Source organism: Phodopus roborovskii, unplaced genomic scaffold, assembly GCF_943737965.1.
Source record: "Phodopus roborovskii unplaced genomic scaffold, PHOROB, whole genome shotgun sequence".
NCBI lineage: Eukaryota > Metazoa > Chordata > Mammalia > Rodentia > Cricetidae > Phodopus > Phodopus roborovskii.
Window position 1 is genome coordinate 2381305 of NW_026125444.1, and position 17733 is coordinate 2399037.

The 17733-nt window shown below is 34.2% G+C and overlaps 1 protein-coding gene across 1 annotated transcript in view; it reads right to left on the reverse strand.

The window, feature by feature from the left end:
* Positions 1 to 17733, reverse strand: part of Vwde (von Willebrand factor D and EGF domains) — a 67751-nt gene that overhangs the window by 29759 nt on the left and 20259 nt on the right. Inside the window, exons 9-18 of the mRNA XM_051175898.1 lie at positions 17342 to 17415; positions 15660 to 15933; positions 12924 to 13132; positions 11829 to 12778; positions 9930 to 10066; positions 5393 to 5548; positions 5184 to 5288; positions 3647 to 3761; positions 1465 to 1715; positions 285 to 504 (exon numbers count right to left, since the gene is read on the reverse strand). Of these exons, the coding sequence (XP_051031855.1) occupies positions 285 to 504; positions 1465 to 1715; positions 3647 to 3761; positions 5184 to 5288; positions 5393 to 5548; positions 9930 to 10066; positions 11829 to 12778; positions 12924 to 13132; positions 15660 to 15933; positions 17342 to 17415 (2491 nt within the window). The remainder of the gene's footprint in view (positions 1 to 284; positions 505 to 1464; positions 1716 to 3646; positions 3762 to 5183; positions 5289 to 5392; positions 5549 to 9929; positions 10067 to 11828; positions 12779 to 12923; positions 13133 to 15659; positions 15934 to 17341; positions 17416 to 17733) is intronic.

Here is a 17733-nt window from a genome sequence, read left to right on the forward strand (position 1 = left end):
AATAGAGTTTTTTTGATTTCAGTCAAATTTACAAATTAGACAAAATTGCAAGAATATATGAAAGCAAAAGTATATGAACATAATTAAAAATAAATTATAATTAAACAATTAAAATATTAGGATATAAGTAGTGTGTATGTCTGTGATATATTTTGCCAGACTTTTAAAAACACACATCAAAATCTTAAGAACATAGATTTGCAAGTTCCACAAATAATATTCTAAGAAGCTTTCCCTTCTAATTCATTCAATTTTCATTTGATTCATAATGAACCCATACTGACCTGTGAGCTCAGGAGGACAGTCACAAGAATAAGTGTTTAAGCCTCTAATACATATGCCAAGGCCACAAGGGTTTGACTGGCATCCACTGGCATCAATTTCACAAAGACCGCCAAGGAAACCAGGCAAACAGACACACAGGTACGCTCCACTTCCTGAAGTAAATTTCCTGTCAGATACACAGGAACCACCATTCATGCAGTCACAAGACTTCACAGTGACCTACAAAAGACAAACAATGAATGCCTTATTTTTTAATAGAGTTATGTTTAGTTAATGCCCCATGAAATCATGACAGCCATGAAGGCTTATGTACATGTACAATCAAATCATGTATCTCTACAAAATGCTAATTTAAAATTTTTACATCAACTCTTGAGGGCATAACTAAAATGTATGTGCCAGGGGAATACTTTTAGAAATGTTCCAGGTAGAACATTTTAGTTTTATTTTCTAATTTTTAAAACAGATTTTATTTGGTTCAGAGTGGCCTTTGATTTATAGTCCTCCTTCCTCAGCTTCCCAAGGATAGATATTTTAGGCATGTAACCCCCATGGATAGAATGATCTATTTCCATAATGCAAACAGAACACCAGGAAACAAAACAAAAAAAATGTTGAGGATAGGCAGCACCCATGTATCCCCCAATAAAAGAATAGAACATAACTTCAGTTTCCAGGCTAGTATGACCAAACACAATTACCTTTCATCACATGTGCCTGTGTGAAAACATACATGCCAAACTTCAAACACACATGCACATCTCAAAGAGTTTACAAGAATTCACACCTTATGACTGACATACTACATATATCAATAAAGGAAAATTGTCAACTAGTTCCTTTATGTCTTCTTCCTATATTTTTGGTTTCTAATTCAGCATCCAAGAGTCTTTCATTTGATGGGGAAGGCATAATTATCAATCTTATTTTAGTTAGAACTCCCATGAGAGTAGAAATGAGTGAGATTCTCATCCTTGTCTATCAAGTACAGAGAACAATGTCAGTTATCAGTTTAGATCCATGATTAAAAATTTCTCTAAGGTGCTACAAGCAACAGCCAAAGATGCAACATTAGTGATTTCATTGCTCTTTGATATTAAGACGAAGTCTTGTGCTTGAATTTGAAATTAAGTGTATTTGGAAAAAAGCCAGTGGCATGCATATAAGTACAACTCCAACCTCCATTGTGACTGTAGTTTCAGCCTCGCAGTCATCCCTAAGAAGGAGAATGAATCTCTGAGGAGTCAATGACTCTGTTTTCCATGTAAGAAGTCCTTCAGAAGAAACACCTGCTCCATCAGGACCGGAATCCAGTGTAAAATGTATCTCTGAGCCTTCTGGATCCCAGGCCACGAACTGGTATTCAAAGTCTTCTCCATAAAAGGTATGTAATTTGTCTTGTGGTGCTTGAATCATTGGAGGCTGGTTGTCTGTAATAAAGAAAGTAAGAAGGGTGAAAGGCATGATCCTGATGTTTCCCAGGGGGATAAGGGTCTAATAAGGACTTAACTCTGTTTGAAGTTCCATTAGCTGCTTTGTTGTTGTTGCTATCTAAATGTTACTCCATTCTGTGTAAATGTAAACATAATTGGAAGGCTCAAGTTCAGTTTTGTGGAGCAAATCTGTAAAGACGTTGTATCCTGCATGAAACATCCAGGCAGCGTTGCACTCTTTGGGTTTGAGACACTCCTCTTTTGTCTTATATAACCATTTTGACCATTCCACTTCCTGGGGATCCCAGGTACTCCTGCACTCTCTGTGTGCACTCGCTCTTCCAGCTCATGTTCTCCCTTGGCACCTCCCATTACTTCCTGTGATTATATCCTCCATCCAAATCCTTAAGGTTTCTTTATTCTACATACTTTCCCACTTGTAACAACTGGGAGCGGTCAGACCAAACTCCTGTTCCTCTGAGTCTCTTCCAGTGGCCACACTTACTCCCTAGTGAAGCTGTGCTAGGAATAGTGAATGTTACTTTCATATGTAGAAAACATTACAAAATATAGTTTATGCTGTCTTATATTTTGGTATGTGTACTTCCATCACCTGCTAGTTAAAAATAAGTAAGAAAACCAACCTCACTATGGCATCTGGGTTGCAGGTGCATTATGTATACATGGGATGTACAGATGTCAAGTACCCCAGTCCCGGCTCACTATCTATTCCTGTATACCTTCAAAATCAGCCTTTACTGATCCTATTTCCCTCATCCTCCACATAAGGCTTATTTTAAAACTTCTTGTGTCATTGAACACTATGGCTTATTTACAAATCTGTCATACTATATCCATTAAAAGACAGACTCCAACTCAGAAGGTAGTTTCTTTATCTCCTTCACCATTTTCTCCTCAAATTTTCATCAGCTTTGGTTAATATTCTGTAAATATTGTCCCTAAGCCATGAATATGGCATCATCTAACAAAGAAATGAAGTTTACATATAAAATTTTATGTATAATACCACAAACTACTGTGAAAACATAAAGTCTTGTTACTTATAGAAAAAGTTACATAGTCACTGAAAATCATGTCTTGCCATATCTTACTTACTAGTCCATGTAGCTAATAACACCTGATCTCCACACAAGGAAAGAAGTCAGACACTAATACAAAATTACCATAGTACTTGTGAAGTACTTGTGAAGTAAAAAAATTATGTTATGTGATCACAATTTGTGCTAGCATTTGAATGGAACAGTATATCCTAAATTTATCTATATATGGAATTGTATTAATAGCATCACAGAAGAAAACTGAAAAGAACTTTATAGAGTACTGAGTCTAAATGCCTTAAATCACAAATGATAAGTTCATGTCTGTTGAAGCTGAAATAGCTGAATACTTTGTCATAAAACTGAACAAAGTGAAGCTAGACTTAGAAAATGTTGTGTACCTGAATTAAGAATTCCCATTTCTCTCTTCCATGAACAATTCAAATACTGTTTCATGATTAAATGTTAAAATATATACCTTACAATCTATTACAGCATGATAATATAAATTATATATAGCAATGTATCACAACATTAGAATTAATTCTAAGAAATACATTATTAATCAGTTTTATTATTATATCATCATGTAGTATATAGTCACAAATTAAGACAGCCATGAAATTTTTGGTAATATCAGCATATGCAAAGCCTATTATTAACCAAAATGTTATTTGGTATGTGGTATCATGTATAAAACCATGCTCCTGTCTTTTGTTTCCCTAAAGCAAAGAAATTTATAAAGTAATAAAAGACCCTGAATCACACACATTGTTCATCCATCTGAAATACATTAGTATAAGTTATGGCTTAAAATCATGTTAAAACTTTTGTATAAAAAAATAGTTGTATTAGTAAAGAACAACTTACTGTCTACAAATGACCAAGTAGAGTTTGATATTTGGGGTCTACAAATCAAACAAGAGCTGGTAGGGTTTTTATCGCCTTCAGTGTAGCAGAGACCATCAATAACACAAACATTATCCTAGTGTTTGGAAAAAAAGAAAATATCAACAAGAAATCCCATGCGTAATACACAGGAACTAGAAACAGAAAGAGCAGCATATATACTTTGATTTGGAAAGAGTTTCATAAACTCAACATGCATACCTCTTTGAAAACAAACTATTCATATTATGTAAAAAGAACTGGTCACTTGGAGGAATAAGAAAATTCAGGTAAATTATGAAATAGTATCACACGGCTTATGAATAACAGTGAGTATAACCACCATTTTTGTCTGTCAGCTCCTCCTGGCAGTGGTTTATTGATAAAATGACATTTTCCTGTACATCTAAAAGAAGGACATTAATTTATAGTCACCTTCTATTTCCCTTTGTAACCTACGCTGTCCTTTGAATTTCACTACTAGCCCAGATTCATGGCATAATTACCTTCACTACATAATAGATCCAGTTACAAGACATCTGTGAAAGTGATGCTGCCACATGAACAAAGCAATGGGGTGCAATAGTCCCTTAACTTCCGCAAAAGATTCACCTTTATTTACCACTTTTGCTCATTTGGTAACAACTCTATTGATACTGTTTACTCTTCTACAAGATAGAACAAATGGCTGAGAGATCGTGACCACCTTGAAAGTCTCATTGAAAGAGCATTTAAACGACCAGAAACAAAATATACTAGATAATATTAAAAAAATTAAAAAAACTAAAATTTCTTGTTGATATAATATGAGTGCTTATCTCAAGAAAAAATAAGGTTACAAATTGTTATTTTCATATGTGTGGATACTAGTTTTGTGTTCTTTGATTTAGAACAGTAGAATGATATTCAGTTCACGGTGTTTATCAAGTCATCAATTTTCAAGTGACAAAGTCCTCCAGGTAACCAAATAAAAAAGTAAAAACAGAAAACAAACAAAACAATTTTTAGTAAAAGCATTAGATACATTTTATCGACCATTTTCAAATACAATACATTTGCTACAACAAGGACCAGCTAATCACAAAGACAAATCTTATTGAAAAAAAAATATTATTTCTACAGGAGAAGCAATGTACATAGGACCACATGAGTGAATGATCCAATATAATTTTCCTTCTCTGATTCTTTAGGAAGGGTACAGAGAAGAGTGGTTGGCTGGCATATAGCCCAGGCTTTCCTCCATGATGGGGCAACCTTAAACTTTTGATCTTCCTGCCTCCATCTCCTGAGTGATAGAATTTTAGCTGTTTGCTACTTTCACATAGTTTCTCTTTCAATGTTTCAGAAAGAAAATATTCTGCCACTTTAACAAGAGTTACAAGGTGATTAATTTGAATTAGACTAACACAAATATAAGATAAGAATTGCCCATCTCATTCTAGCATACGATTGGAAAAGTACAAGAATATGCCAAAGACTTGAATATATGTATTATATGCTATGAAAATATGGTACATACCTTCATAATGCATGAGTCAATTTCAGAGGGACCACAAACATGACAAGTTCCATCATATATGGTCATTATCTTGGAATTACTGAATGCATAACCATCATTAGATACCTGTGAGACACAGTTTTACCTTATGATTATTTCTTTCAAACACTGCCTCATCAATTCGCTGTGAAATTTTGTTTATGCATAAAATGATATATTTTATTTGTTACCTTTAATTGCAACTTTGCCAAGGATTTCTCCCCCACCAGGTGCATGGTATCAGAATGCAGGACATCTTTTGGCAGCTGACAATCAACCATTCCACTGTCTTGAAAGAATGTCTGTGTGTACACATTTACTCCAGGCACCCATTTACTACCATTATACTGAAAGTATAATGAAAAGCCAATTAACTCTTCTAAATTGTAAAAGCCCTTTTGTTATAAAATTATATATGGTCAACAAAGAAATTTTAAAATATATATCCCATATGATGGGATAAATAATTAGAAAAATCATATTGAATTGAAAGTAAGTTTTTTTAAGAATAATTAGATATACGCATTATAATTTGATAATACGAAAAATACTTCTCAAAGCTTCAACCCCACAAAAGTTGCCAAGGTTGGTCATATATTCACCAAACAACAGATTTCAAAACAAGAAGAAAAGCAATGGAGTGTGTAATTGGCACATGGTAGAGGGATTTTCCAAGTAAGATTTCTCCAAAATTTCTCAAGTTCATTGCCTTGGAACATATCTCTAGTTGGTACCCACTGGGATTTTATGCTCTTATATGACCATTGACTGGTTCAGAGGAATAACTAAGATAGGTCAGTGCTTACGCTATATGAAAAAATTTTAGCCTTAATAAAGTTAAAATGAAGCCTACAAAAATAGTAGGACTAAAAACATATGTGCACATATATAATTGTGTACACACTAATTTTTCATGGTGTACAAGATCTAAGATAAATATTTTCCCCCCTGAGGTTTCAATTACATTCTTTTCTTTGATTCTCTAAGAAATACACTACTCTCAGTAAGATTTCTCTTTTTGCTTAATAGTAGAATTCTAGCTAGTAGAATTCTAGCTAGTTTATCCTATCTAATAATACCAGTGGAATATCATACTTAAGTTACATTTTGGGTATTATTTTATGGACTGTAAAATGTGTTGCTGTGTGAAAAGGAAGAGGCAGAATAATTTTCTGAATATAGACAATTGTATTGAAAATTAGAAGGATACAGTTTGCTGACATTTGAATTCATATTTATAAAAAACACATGTTGATTGCACAAAGATTTTCAAACATGTAGCATTGGTCATACAACTTGGTAGTGCCTCAGCATTGTAGGTCAGCAGGAAAGAGCCAAGAGAGAGACATCTCTCTAGTTTGTATGGAGACGAGTCTATTTAGCTTTGAAGATTTGGTAATTGACTGAAGTTCTGCTGATAGCTATAGATATGAAGAAGAAGTCTGTTATATCAGATATGTCAGTGGGTTCCTTTAGCAGAGGAGGAATTACAGAGATGTCAAGGCTGTCATTATAGCCATACTTAAGGGATGAAGGATCTCTTGATTTCCTGTATGAAATCAGGCTGCATCCAATGACTCATTCTTAAGATATGAGTTCTATCCTTCTATGAAAAGGTAGACCCAAAGTAATGAATAAATATAGTTCTACATTCTTTATATTCAATATTTTATGAGTGCTTATTATATGTTAAGATATTCTTTTATTCTTTTTAATTATTTTAATTTTTGAGAATTTCATACATGTGAATTGTATTTAAGATATATATACATATATATGTATATATATACATATATATATATATATATATATATATATATATATATCCAATCCTATGTGTTCAGTCTTATACACATACACACACTTGATACTGGTATTGTGTTGAGGGAAAACATAACTGAAAAAACATAGACTATAACATTTTGTTTCGATAACTGAGATTGAGATAAGGTATAATAAATACAAAAGAACCAAGTCTAATCTAGTCATGGTAGTCTTCAGAGGAAGGGGAGGGGGCGGTTTATTCTTCACTCTTCCTGGAGGATAAAAAGAGAGATCCAACATAGTTGGGGAGGTCAGCATGTGAAAAGCAAGGAGGCACAAAGTGTCATGGTCGGCAGTAGAGCAAGAGGATAAGGTGGAGGTTTAAGCTGCCCACAGGAGACAAAAGCTAGGTCAGAAAGCCCTCCTCTATGCACAAGGTTGCTGGTTGGACTTAAGCCTATGCATCAGCAGCTTAAAAGCTGGACATGGCTTTTAAAGGAAAGAATGAAAACAATGATGGATCAGGTGGCTGGATTTTTAGACTAAGATTTGTTTAAAATCATTATTATAATAGTAGAAAAGGGCTGTAAGCAGTGATACTCTGTTCTTTATATAAAATAAAAGATGTTTATGCATGCCTTTGTACAAAAGAAATACAGTAAGGGTTAACCAGAAAATTACAGTGGACACATATGTCAGCATGTGGAGAGAAGAATATAAAAAAAGGGGTAATGGGAACCCATTACTCAAAACAATAAAGGACAATGGAAGAAAATGAGTGATAGGGAAGAGAAGAAATGAACAATTCTCTGTAAACATCTTTCATACAGATTCAACTATTAGAATTATTATACTATCTCTATTCTCCAAAAATTATTGTCTAAAAAAATTTTTCATGTAAATTAACTAGAATGTGTAGGAAACTCAAAGAGGAATACAAGTACTTAGATGAATTGCATCTGTTATGAACAGGAAGGCAAGGAAAATAGTGTACATCATTTTGGAAACATCACTTCGTGTTATATCATTAGGTCATTTTATAAATTTGCTTTTCAAAGGTAGAGGGTAAAATATCTATAAAATATATATGTTAATTGTATATATATATACATATACATATATGTATATATATATATACACACACAAAGAATGATAAATAGATTTATATATTGGGAATGATGAGAACTGTTTTTTACTTGAGAAGAGAAACAGATAAGGAAAGGAGATTAGAGTGAACACTGTGCATTCCATTAGAATCAGAGACATCGTTGTTAGCTCGTGAAGATGGTAGATTAGATAGATGTTAAGTAGAGAGATGAAGATGATGAAACTAGATGATAGAAACATAGATACACAAATGATAGATAGAGGGATGGATGATAAAAAATGATAGAAAGACATGTGTGCATGCTTTATCCATTGAAAGCATTTGCAAGCAATAATAAATAATGAAATTAGGAGAAGCCATTAGCTTAGTGGAAACATAGTCCCACCCATCCAAATGAAACCTGGGGCTTCCAACAGATTTCTAAAGACTATATTTTAATGATTTTAAAATTGTGTCAAAATATGCTTCATAAAGAGTGAATCAAGAAAGCCTTCAAATCCACATGGAAAGATTTTATGTTTCTGTGTTAAGATTAGACCTAGGTGATTGGTTTGCCCAGTACCAAGTGGACAGCCTTATAAGCAAGTAACATTAAATGCACTCTTATTTGATTGCTATGTAATAATAATTAAAAAGTATGAGACAAAGAATTTGAGAAGGAGCAGAGAGGGGCACATGGGAGAAATAGGGTATAGAAGAGAGAAGCAATTTAATTATATATTAATTTTTAAAAAACTAGGGATCACAGAGAAAGATTCAACTTCAGTATCATATAAATATTTGTTATGTAGGCCAACCTTGAGTTTGGCAACTAAGTTTACTCCTTTTATTTCTCTTATAAGTCATTATAATGTTATGGAATTCCAAAATCCCATGTCAGATGTTTGGAAGGGAAAGAAGTGAAAATCAAAACATATAAAATGCATCTAAAAGTAAGTACAAGATGTATTTTTCCAAGAGAATATAAATTTGTAAAATTCCTTCTGTTTAATTATTTTCTGGTAGCATGAACTCATCAACTCTGCCAAGGTCACACATCTACTGCATTGATACTGAAACCGTAGAGTCTCTATGCAAAACATAATGCAATGAGCATACTTATGCATAACTACATAAGTAAAAATAGATGCAACAATTATTTCCTTCAACAAATTCTCAGTACCAGATTCACGTTTCACTTCAACAACTTAGAGATAAAAATGCAAAACTATGATTGACTGTTTTAAGTTTTCAGCTTGTCCAAATGAACACTCAATTTTAAAAACATGTCCTTACACTAAAAAGCTTTACTTGTACAAAGAAAAGGAAGATCATATCACACACACACGTGCAAAATTGGATGTCCTCATTTTCAAACTGGATTAAGTTATGCTTTTGTAACCTTGAGAAACAAATAACTGATGGGGGATGGACTGGGAGTATTTTAAAGTCTGAAATCCGTAGAGAGGGAAATGTGAACAATGAGCACAATTATCCACCATTTCTACTTTACAAGGGCATCTGCAGGGATCTCTGTCTCCTGCACTCCCTGACAGGTACCTCAGCTAAACACCCTTACCATTCATTGTGCTTTACTTCTCAAGAAAGGGAGAGGTTTCCATACAACTAGCTTGATATTCTTTTACTTTTTATTAATCATGACTGAAAATTGTGACCCAATTTCTCACAAAAAAATAATATAAAAGACTTAGTAAAGTTTACAGGGTAGCTCTGCTGGAGAAGCAGTTTGGCTATTTTCTTGTAAGTCTCAGTGGGTCAAACAAACCCACTGAGATCATGTTGGTATTTGATAGACAAAGTTAACCTAAATAAATCATAAACAAGGTTATTTTAAACACTGCCTGTGCTTAACATACCTTCAGTTTAGTAACTTCACACTTGAGGAAAGGAGATTCTTTGAAGGCTTGACCAAAAACTCTTACTGTATCACAATTCTGTTTCTGCATGTCACAGAATCCGGCATTCTCAAGCTCTGTAATTTCAGGACTTATATCTTTAGGAAAGAAAATGATAATAACCAGCATGTGCTTTGGGAATTACATTTAAAAAAAAAAACACTGCGTAATTATTTTGATTGACCAAATTAAAAGCATAGGTCAAATAACATTTCAAAATATTCTCGAAATATTATTTATAGTAGTTAATCAGTTAAACATTCAACAATCTTGTTTTTAAAGATGTATTGTTAACCATCAAAAGGAAAGCGTTGTTATAATCGATAACTCTTAAACACACATTTCACTGTTTCAGTAATATTTGTTATCAATTAAGGGAGGATGTTAATAAATTACTACTATCATAAAATAGGTCTGTTGGTTTTGCCACATTGGTTTCTGCCAAACAGATGAGTACAGGTAAAATATGCTACTGTAATAAAATAGTTAATGGTGCAATATTTACACTTCAAAAATTATTTTATTATTAGAAAAAATTATTGAAGTGTATTACAGTCCTATTTCCATATCATCCACATTTTTTTGTTGTTTGATGAACATAACTGTGACTTTATTAGTCCTTGGCAGGGAATGCATCTCTTACCACTCAGAGTTAATTGGCTTTCATGTGGCTCTCTTTCTGGCTGTGGCCTTAGGGAACACATCACCTGCCTCAGAGAGAGCTGCTTTTTAAAATGGATGTGTGCATATGAAACAACTCAGTTTTCTGCCTAAGTCCTGACAAACCTAAGTGAATCTGCTAGCCTTAGGGGATGAATTGTAAGCATATGTACTCAGAATTCTTAAAATCCTCATGATAAACACTGTATTAATTCTTTCTGTCACATTTATAGCAAATGTCTATGACCGGTATAGTTTATATAGTGTCATTACATGCAATGAAGCACATGAATAAGTCAAATAAAGCCCCCATACAACTTAAATTTTATCATGGAAAGACAAAGATTATTTCAAAAGGGGAAAAACATAAAATGTTTATGTGTTTTCAGCAATGTACAGAAATTTTATATTAACTATATTATAGGAGATGTAAAACTTGGGGTTGTGTAAGTAGAGCAACTTAAAGTAGAGCTTAAGTATAGTAAATATGAGGTCTGTGCAAAAGGTTATTCTCTGCAGACAGGTGCTGTGTGCAACGGTCCTGCCTCTGGGTGGGCTCGGCAGTTTCAAGAAACAGCAACAGAGAGGAAAGCAGCCTGAAAGGATCAACAGTTGTCAGAAAGAGACGGTCAAATGGTTGGGCAATTACAGGGATGTCTGCCTTGACCTTAAATAAGATGAAACATTTGTGATGGGAGATGTCATTCTGTAAATATGTTTCTCTTATTGGTTATTAAATAAAGCACAGTTGGCAAATAGAAAGGCAAGATAGGCAGGACTAGGAGACAAGGAGGATTCTGGGAGATGTAGGAGAGGAGATTCAAGATGTAGAGACTTGAGGGAAGGGGTCCAGATCTTCTCTTCAGTAAGATAAGACCACATGGAAACACTTAGATTAATAGAAATGGGTTAATATTTAAGAAAGAGCTAGCTGATAAAAAAAAATGGTAGTAACAGGACAATAGCTTTATATCTAATACAGCATCTCTGTGTGTTATTTGGGGCTGACACCTCTCTGGGACCAGACTGGCAAAAAAAAAAAAAAAAAAAAAAAAAAACTGCTGGTAACACATTTGTGGGGAAATCATTAGAATATTAACTAATATACTTTTCACTATAGACTTGATAAACACTATGGACAAAGACATTTCCGTAATCAGATGCCATCCTCAATATCAAAGTTTAAGAGCATTTGCATACCATATGAGTCACTGCAGTCATAGGAACTGTAGCCTGGGAAACAGGCACAGCCCCACTCCATACACTCCCCATGGCCGCTGCAGAGATCAGGGCATTTTAACACTTGGAGAATGCCTCCTATTGACTTCCTGTATTCTTCTATGTTGTGTTTTCCTTCCTCTAAAACCCTTCTCTCACATTCATTCTCTAGCAAGGCCACTCCTGCTTCTGCCCAGCTCACGTCATCCTTTACCAGAACATCCTTCACACACATGTCCATAACATGCTTTAATGTACTGCCAAGAAAGGGAAGACAGAGCCTTCCAATGCTGGAGTTGACTAGAGTCTGCTGACAGAGAGCCAAGATGCTCAATTTAGTGAGGCCAGAAGCTGTGGGCCATGAGGGGACAAACTCCTGCTGGCTGTCCTCAATGTGCTCCTCTGGGAAAAGGTATGGAAACTCTTCCAGGTTGGCTTGTTTGAGACTCTGAAAAGCAAACATGGGAAGAAAGGCCTTCAAGCTGTGTCGTTTCCATCTGCTTTGTGGATCCCTCCTCATCTCCAGATCCTGTGTATGCCTGTCATTACTGAGAAATTTCAGTGGATTTTGGGTCTCATTCCATGGATGCTGCACATTTAACTCCAGTTTGGTTAGGTTAGTGTGTGCTTTTTCTTGGAGTAAGAAATTCAAATTATTATCTTCCTTGGGTGCTTGAATGCTTATTTTTCTAACAAGAACTTCTAAACTGGTATATGTAGAGGTAATATCTAGGTTCGGTATCAAGGAAGACAACTGGATATAGTTGAAGTCTTTGCAGCTGGAAGCCATTTCTAAGTGAGATCCGCTGTCCACATGGTTAGAAAGCTGAAGCTGCGAGGCGCTACCCAACAGGCAGCTACAGTAGGATGGTTTCGCTGGAAACTGTCGGGAAGCTGGCATTTTGTCAAACATGCTTTTTCCTGGTAAAAGCCTTGAGATGAAAAACAGATAGTTATTTGAAGAAGAACATTACCCTCCATTAATATATTGTGGAAAGGGCAGAATGATGAGTGACCACTACTTCACAGTAACTTCACAGTAGCACAGTAACAAATGAATAACAGCTCAATTCTCACCTCCACTCATTGATGAATGCAATATAATTGTTGACGTCATCATCCATTCTGATCCCATTTTTGTCATGGAAATCATTTTCTGGGTTTTCATCAAAGGTTCCACAAAGCCCCAGTGTGTTCCTGTAGTCTAAACTGGGAGCCCTGAGCGTTATACTCATACCCCAGTCACTGACGTCAGCACGAATGAACGCTCCTGAGGAGAACCAAACCTGAAAGCAGAGAAACCAATACTTGGATGGAAGATGCTGAATTCAGTGGGTTAAGAGGAGTGCCAGATAAGACATACAGACGTTACTTGTCCACACATACAAAGGATGAAACACTGATTATTTTTTATACATAAAAACTTTCATTTAATAGTATATTTCAAAGCCATGCATTTTTACATTATGTTGACTTGAAATTTGGTCACAACTTCCATTTTTTTTTTAATTTTTATTGTTATGTGTGTGGCTGTTTTACCAGTGTGTATTTCTGTGCACCATGTGTGTGCCTGGAATCCTCAAAGGCAAAATAGGGTGGCAGATCCTCTGAGACTGGAGTTGCAGGCAGTAGTGACCCACCATGTAGGTTGTGGGAATTGAATCTGGAAGAGCAGCCAGTGCTCTTAACTACGAAGCAATCTCTCCAGACCACATCATTGAAATAAATGGCTTGTGACTTTTTTAAAATAATTGAACTGTGACATTGTATGTGATTGTAACACTTAAAACTACTAAGGGCAGAGTTAACTAAGTCACATTACAGACAATAGTAACATAATACAGAACTGACCACCAAGTCCTTAATTTACAGTAATAAACATACTTTGAGAAGAGCACAAGTAGCAAATCAGTATTCTTTTGCTGACAGTAGGCAAATGGAATCAATAGCCAAGTTATACAGGTTGCCTGGGAAAGTTGCAACAGAGCATACAGAGATGCTGTTGGTCCCAACAATGTCCTGAGGCCAGCCATCTGGAAGTATAACTGGAAAAATGACTTCCTAAAAGCACTAAAGACATATCACTTGTGTTTGTTTTTTCCGGTTAAATATATTCTTTGTCCTCGTGTGTTTGTGTGTGTGTGTGTTGTGTATTCATTATGGGAGTTTCTTTTCAAGTGTGAACAAAATTTACATACCTACTCACTAAGATAGTTAAAATTATTCCAAATTCTGCATTTTATACTTTTGCCTAGCAATCAACAAATACCAACTCCCTCATTTTCTTGACCATAATGTTTTCTACTATGTTTCTTATTTTATTTAGCTTTCATTAAACTCTCATATTGTGACTTATAACTCATCCCCTTACAGGCAGAGATGCAATGAGCATCACTGGTTTCAACTATATCCTTAATTATTTCACTACAACAAATTCCCAGAGTTGAAAATTTTGATGGGGTGAGATATGCATAGAAGCTCTCTGAAAGACTGTAATTTTTTCCCATTATCTTTATTCCTGGAAATATTATATGAAAGGTAATGCTTTTTATTTATTCAATTATCAATGAAGTATTCCAATGTTTTGCTGATTATTTGTACATTTAGACATGTTTATAGTGTTATTCCTATGTGAATTCTTTTTGTTTTTATTTATGTATTTATTCACTTGAGACAGAGTCTTGCTATAAAACCCAGGTTCATTCTGAGCTCATCATTCTCTTGCTTTGGCTTCCAAGGTATTGGGATGACAGCTATGTGCCAGAACACCTGGTGCCTTTTGATGTTATTCAGGTATATATTTGTCTACTGATTATATATATATATATATATATATATATATATATATATATATATATATGCATTTTATATACTTACTGTCATACACATAGCAAATATTTTTTTTATTTCCGATTAGCATTTTTGTTTTGAATGATGGGATTCAGATAAACAATGTTTTGTTTGCAAATTATTATTCATTCAGTGTAATAAAACTGTAACACATTTAAATTTCTATTTAATTTCAAATATAGCTACCAAGAATTTACTTTCTGAGAGGTGAAAAGGTGAGCATGACCTTAAGATACAAATACCTTTCTAACTAGTATGACATAGTATTTTTTATAAACATTAATGGTAAAAATGTTTGTAAAATAAAATTTTGGTGTCTTTTGCCTGGTGTTTTTTTTTTCATATTTCTGTCATATATCTACCAGCTTCTGGAGTAGTAACAGGGTGTATTCATCTAAAAACTGCTTAGCTCTTCTTGAATATTGATTTTTTTTCCTTCTATATTTCTTTTTAATTTAACTGGGTTATAATCTTGTTTTACATGTCAATCCCAGTTTCCCTCTCTCTCACCTCCTCTTCTGCCCCCCCGTCAGACATGCTATGCCATCCCTTTAAATACTGATTCTTAATTGTCATTTTACCTATTGTATACATTTGTCAGATTCTGCCAAATAGCTCTGTGAATAATCCACAAAATTGTAACATTAATATATTTTAAATGGACAGGTTAGGTATCCTACAGATGTATTCCATTTTGAACAACAGGTAAAAAAGAAGCTTTCTTCATATATCTGAGTCAATTTAAATCTATTTTTTCCCTTTTCACACCAGTGAGCAAGATATTCTCATAGATGTATATAAGGTATTTTAACCATACTCATCCTTTAACTTCTATATGCTATTTTCTTCAACAAATTAATATTGAAACATAATAGTGCATATTTTGTAATGATGAACAGAAGTTTCTCTGAAACAATAAAAGGGTTTATTTTTCATATTAAAATTTTACATCTATCCACATACCGTGATTTTTCTTCCTAAATAAGATTCAGTTATTCTGATATTGCTCGATGATGAGTCTTGGTTCTTTATAAATAAATGTGGTGGAGATTCATGTAATTTACCATTGCACATATCAAAAGTGACTATGTCAGCTTCTTCTTTTGCAACAAAGCCACAGTTACACGACACAGGATAGTGAAGGCTCCCGCAGTCCCACTGACGTACATGTATTTCAAACTCACGTGACATACTCTTATAAAGCACAAATGTCCCAGTCTTGAAGTTATCATACACCCTAATATGAACAAAAGTCAACTACATTAAAAATTAGGATGAAATATTATAACAATATAACAATATAAAAAGTTCTCATATGTATGTGTAAGAATAAGAAATTTGTATTTTCAACACCTTTGTGTCTCTGAAGATTGATTTGTGCTCATGGGTGACTGAAAGTGACCATAAATACCTTAGCTCTATACCGCAAGTCTCCCTTTGCCCACCCATAGGACTTCCTTCTGAAAGGAGAGCATGGTTGCTGAGTATGCATGCACTTGGCCATCTTCCTTACCAGGAAGCAATTGTCCAATGTGATTATTACTAAATGGCATTTGATAACCTGACTCCTCCTTTTCTCCCTGTTTTAACTTTCTTCCTGAAGTGTATTTGCTTCCAACACTGTTTTATTGCTGTTGTTATTAATTTTATTTCTATATCTCTTCTTCTATCTAGTACAGAAAGTTATTGACTTCATTCACTGCCTTGCCCTCAGCACTCAGAACATGGTTTGACACCTGGATGTTTTACAACTGATCTTACTGAATGAATACAGTTTAAGTACATCACACTATGCTTTCCTGAGATTTCTCACTGAAGCTGCTAAATCTCCAAATGGAGTCATAAAAGATTTCTGCATAAGTGATCAGTACTGAGAACTTTTCAATACTCACTGAAATCTGTGTGGTGGTATTTATAATAGAGGGTTCTACAACTGTTCACTCCTGAATCATTTTGCTGATAACTATTACAGTATGCTTAAAACATCCATCAGGTATCAAGAAGCAAGTATTTTATTACTCAAATAGTTGTCTTTCTTGCTAAAAATATCTTAGCCTCACAAGTTCCTAAACAGCATCACTAAATTTAAATTTTTCTATCAAGATATTGAAAGCAGTATCATTTTTATTCCTTTTTTATTACTTTGGCCATTTTACTTAAATTCTAAATATAACCATAAAGGCATTCATGGTAAGAAAAAAATTAATGATTAGTCTTGTAATCAAGGTAATTAGTATTAAGATAAATTTAGTGAATTGGTTTAACCATTTCACAGAATCCTCAATGATTATTCTGTTATTATGTAAACATACAACATAGTGAAAAATAACTGACTCAGTATCAAATATATAGATGGCCAAGCAAAAATGATAATGTAATTTGTAAATACCTTCATTACATCTTCACTTATAATAATGCAAAAATTCAGGCTCACTAGTTGTCTACATTATTTACCCAGGACTGAAGATAAGGCAAAATTATTCAACACAAATGCACTAATGTCTGGAAACAAGCCAATGAAAGTAAAAACCACTGACAAAGACAAAGAAATGATGAAAAGGGTCCGGCATTTAAAGCCAAACAACAACAACAGAAAAACTAAAGAAAATAAAGACCACTGAAAGGAGAAAAGTTCAGGACATTACCTGCCATCAAAGGTAATTATGTGTGGGTCAGTAAACGAATAGCAGTAAGCAGATGGGATGTCCTTGACTTTTATCTTCAGAAGAAAGATACATTTAAATATTAGCATTGACTGCTGGACAGTGATGTGCAGAAAATTATTTAGCAATTAATATTCAACAAATTCATAGTTTTATAGCTACTACATATGGGGTTATTTTAAAATAAAAAAAAAGTACTTTTTAAATATTTATGTATTTATGTAATGAGTCTGCATGATCACACATGTGCATATGCCAGGTGTGAGCAAGTGGCAATAGAAACCAGAAGGAGACATCATAGGCAGTCATTAGCTACCCCACATGGTGCTAAGAACCAAATTTTGGCCCTCTGGAAGAGAAGAGAGTAAACTTAA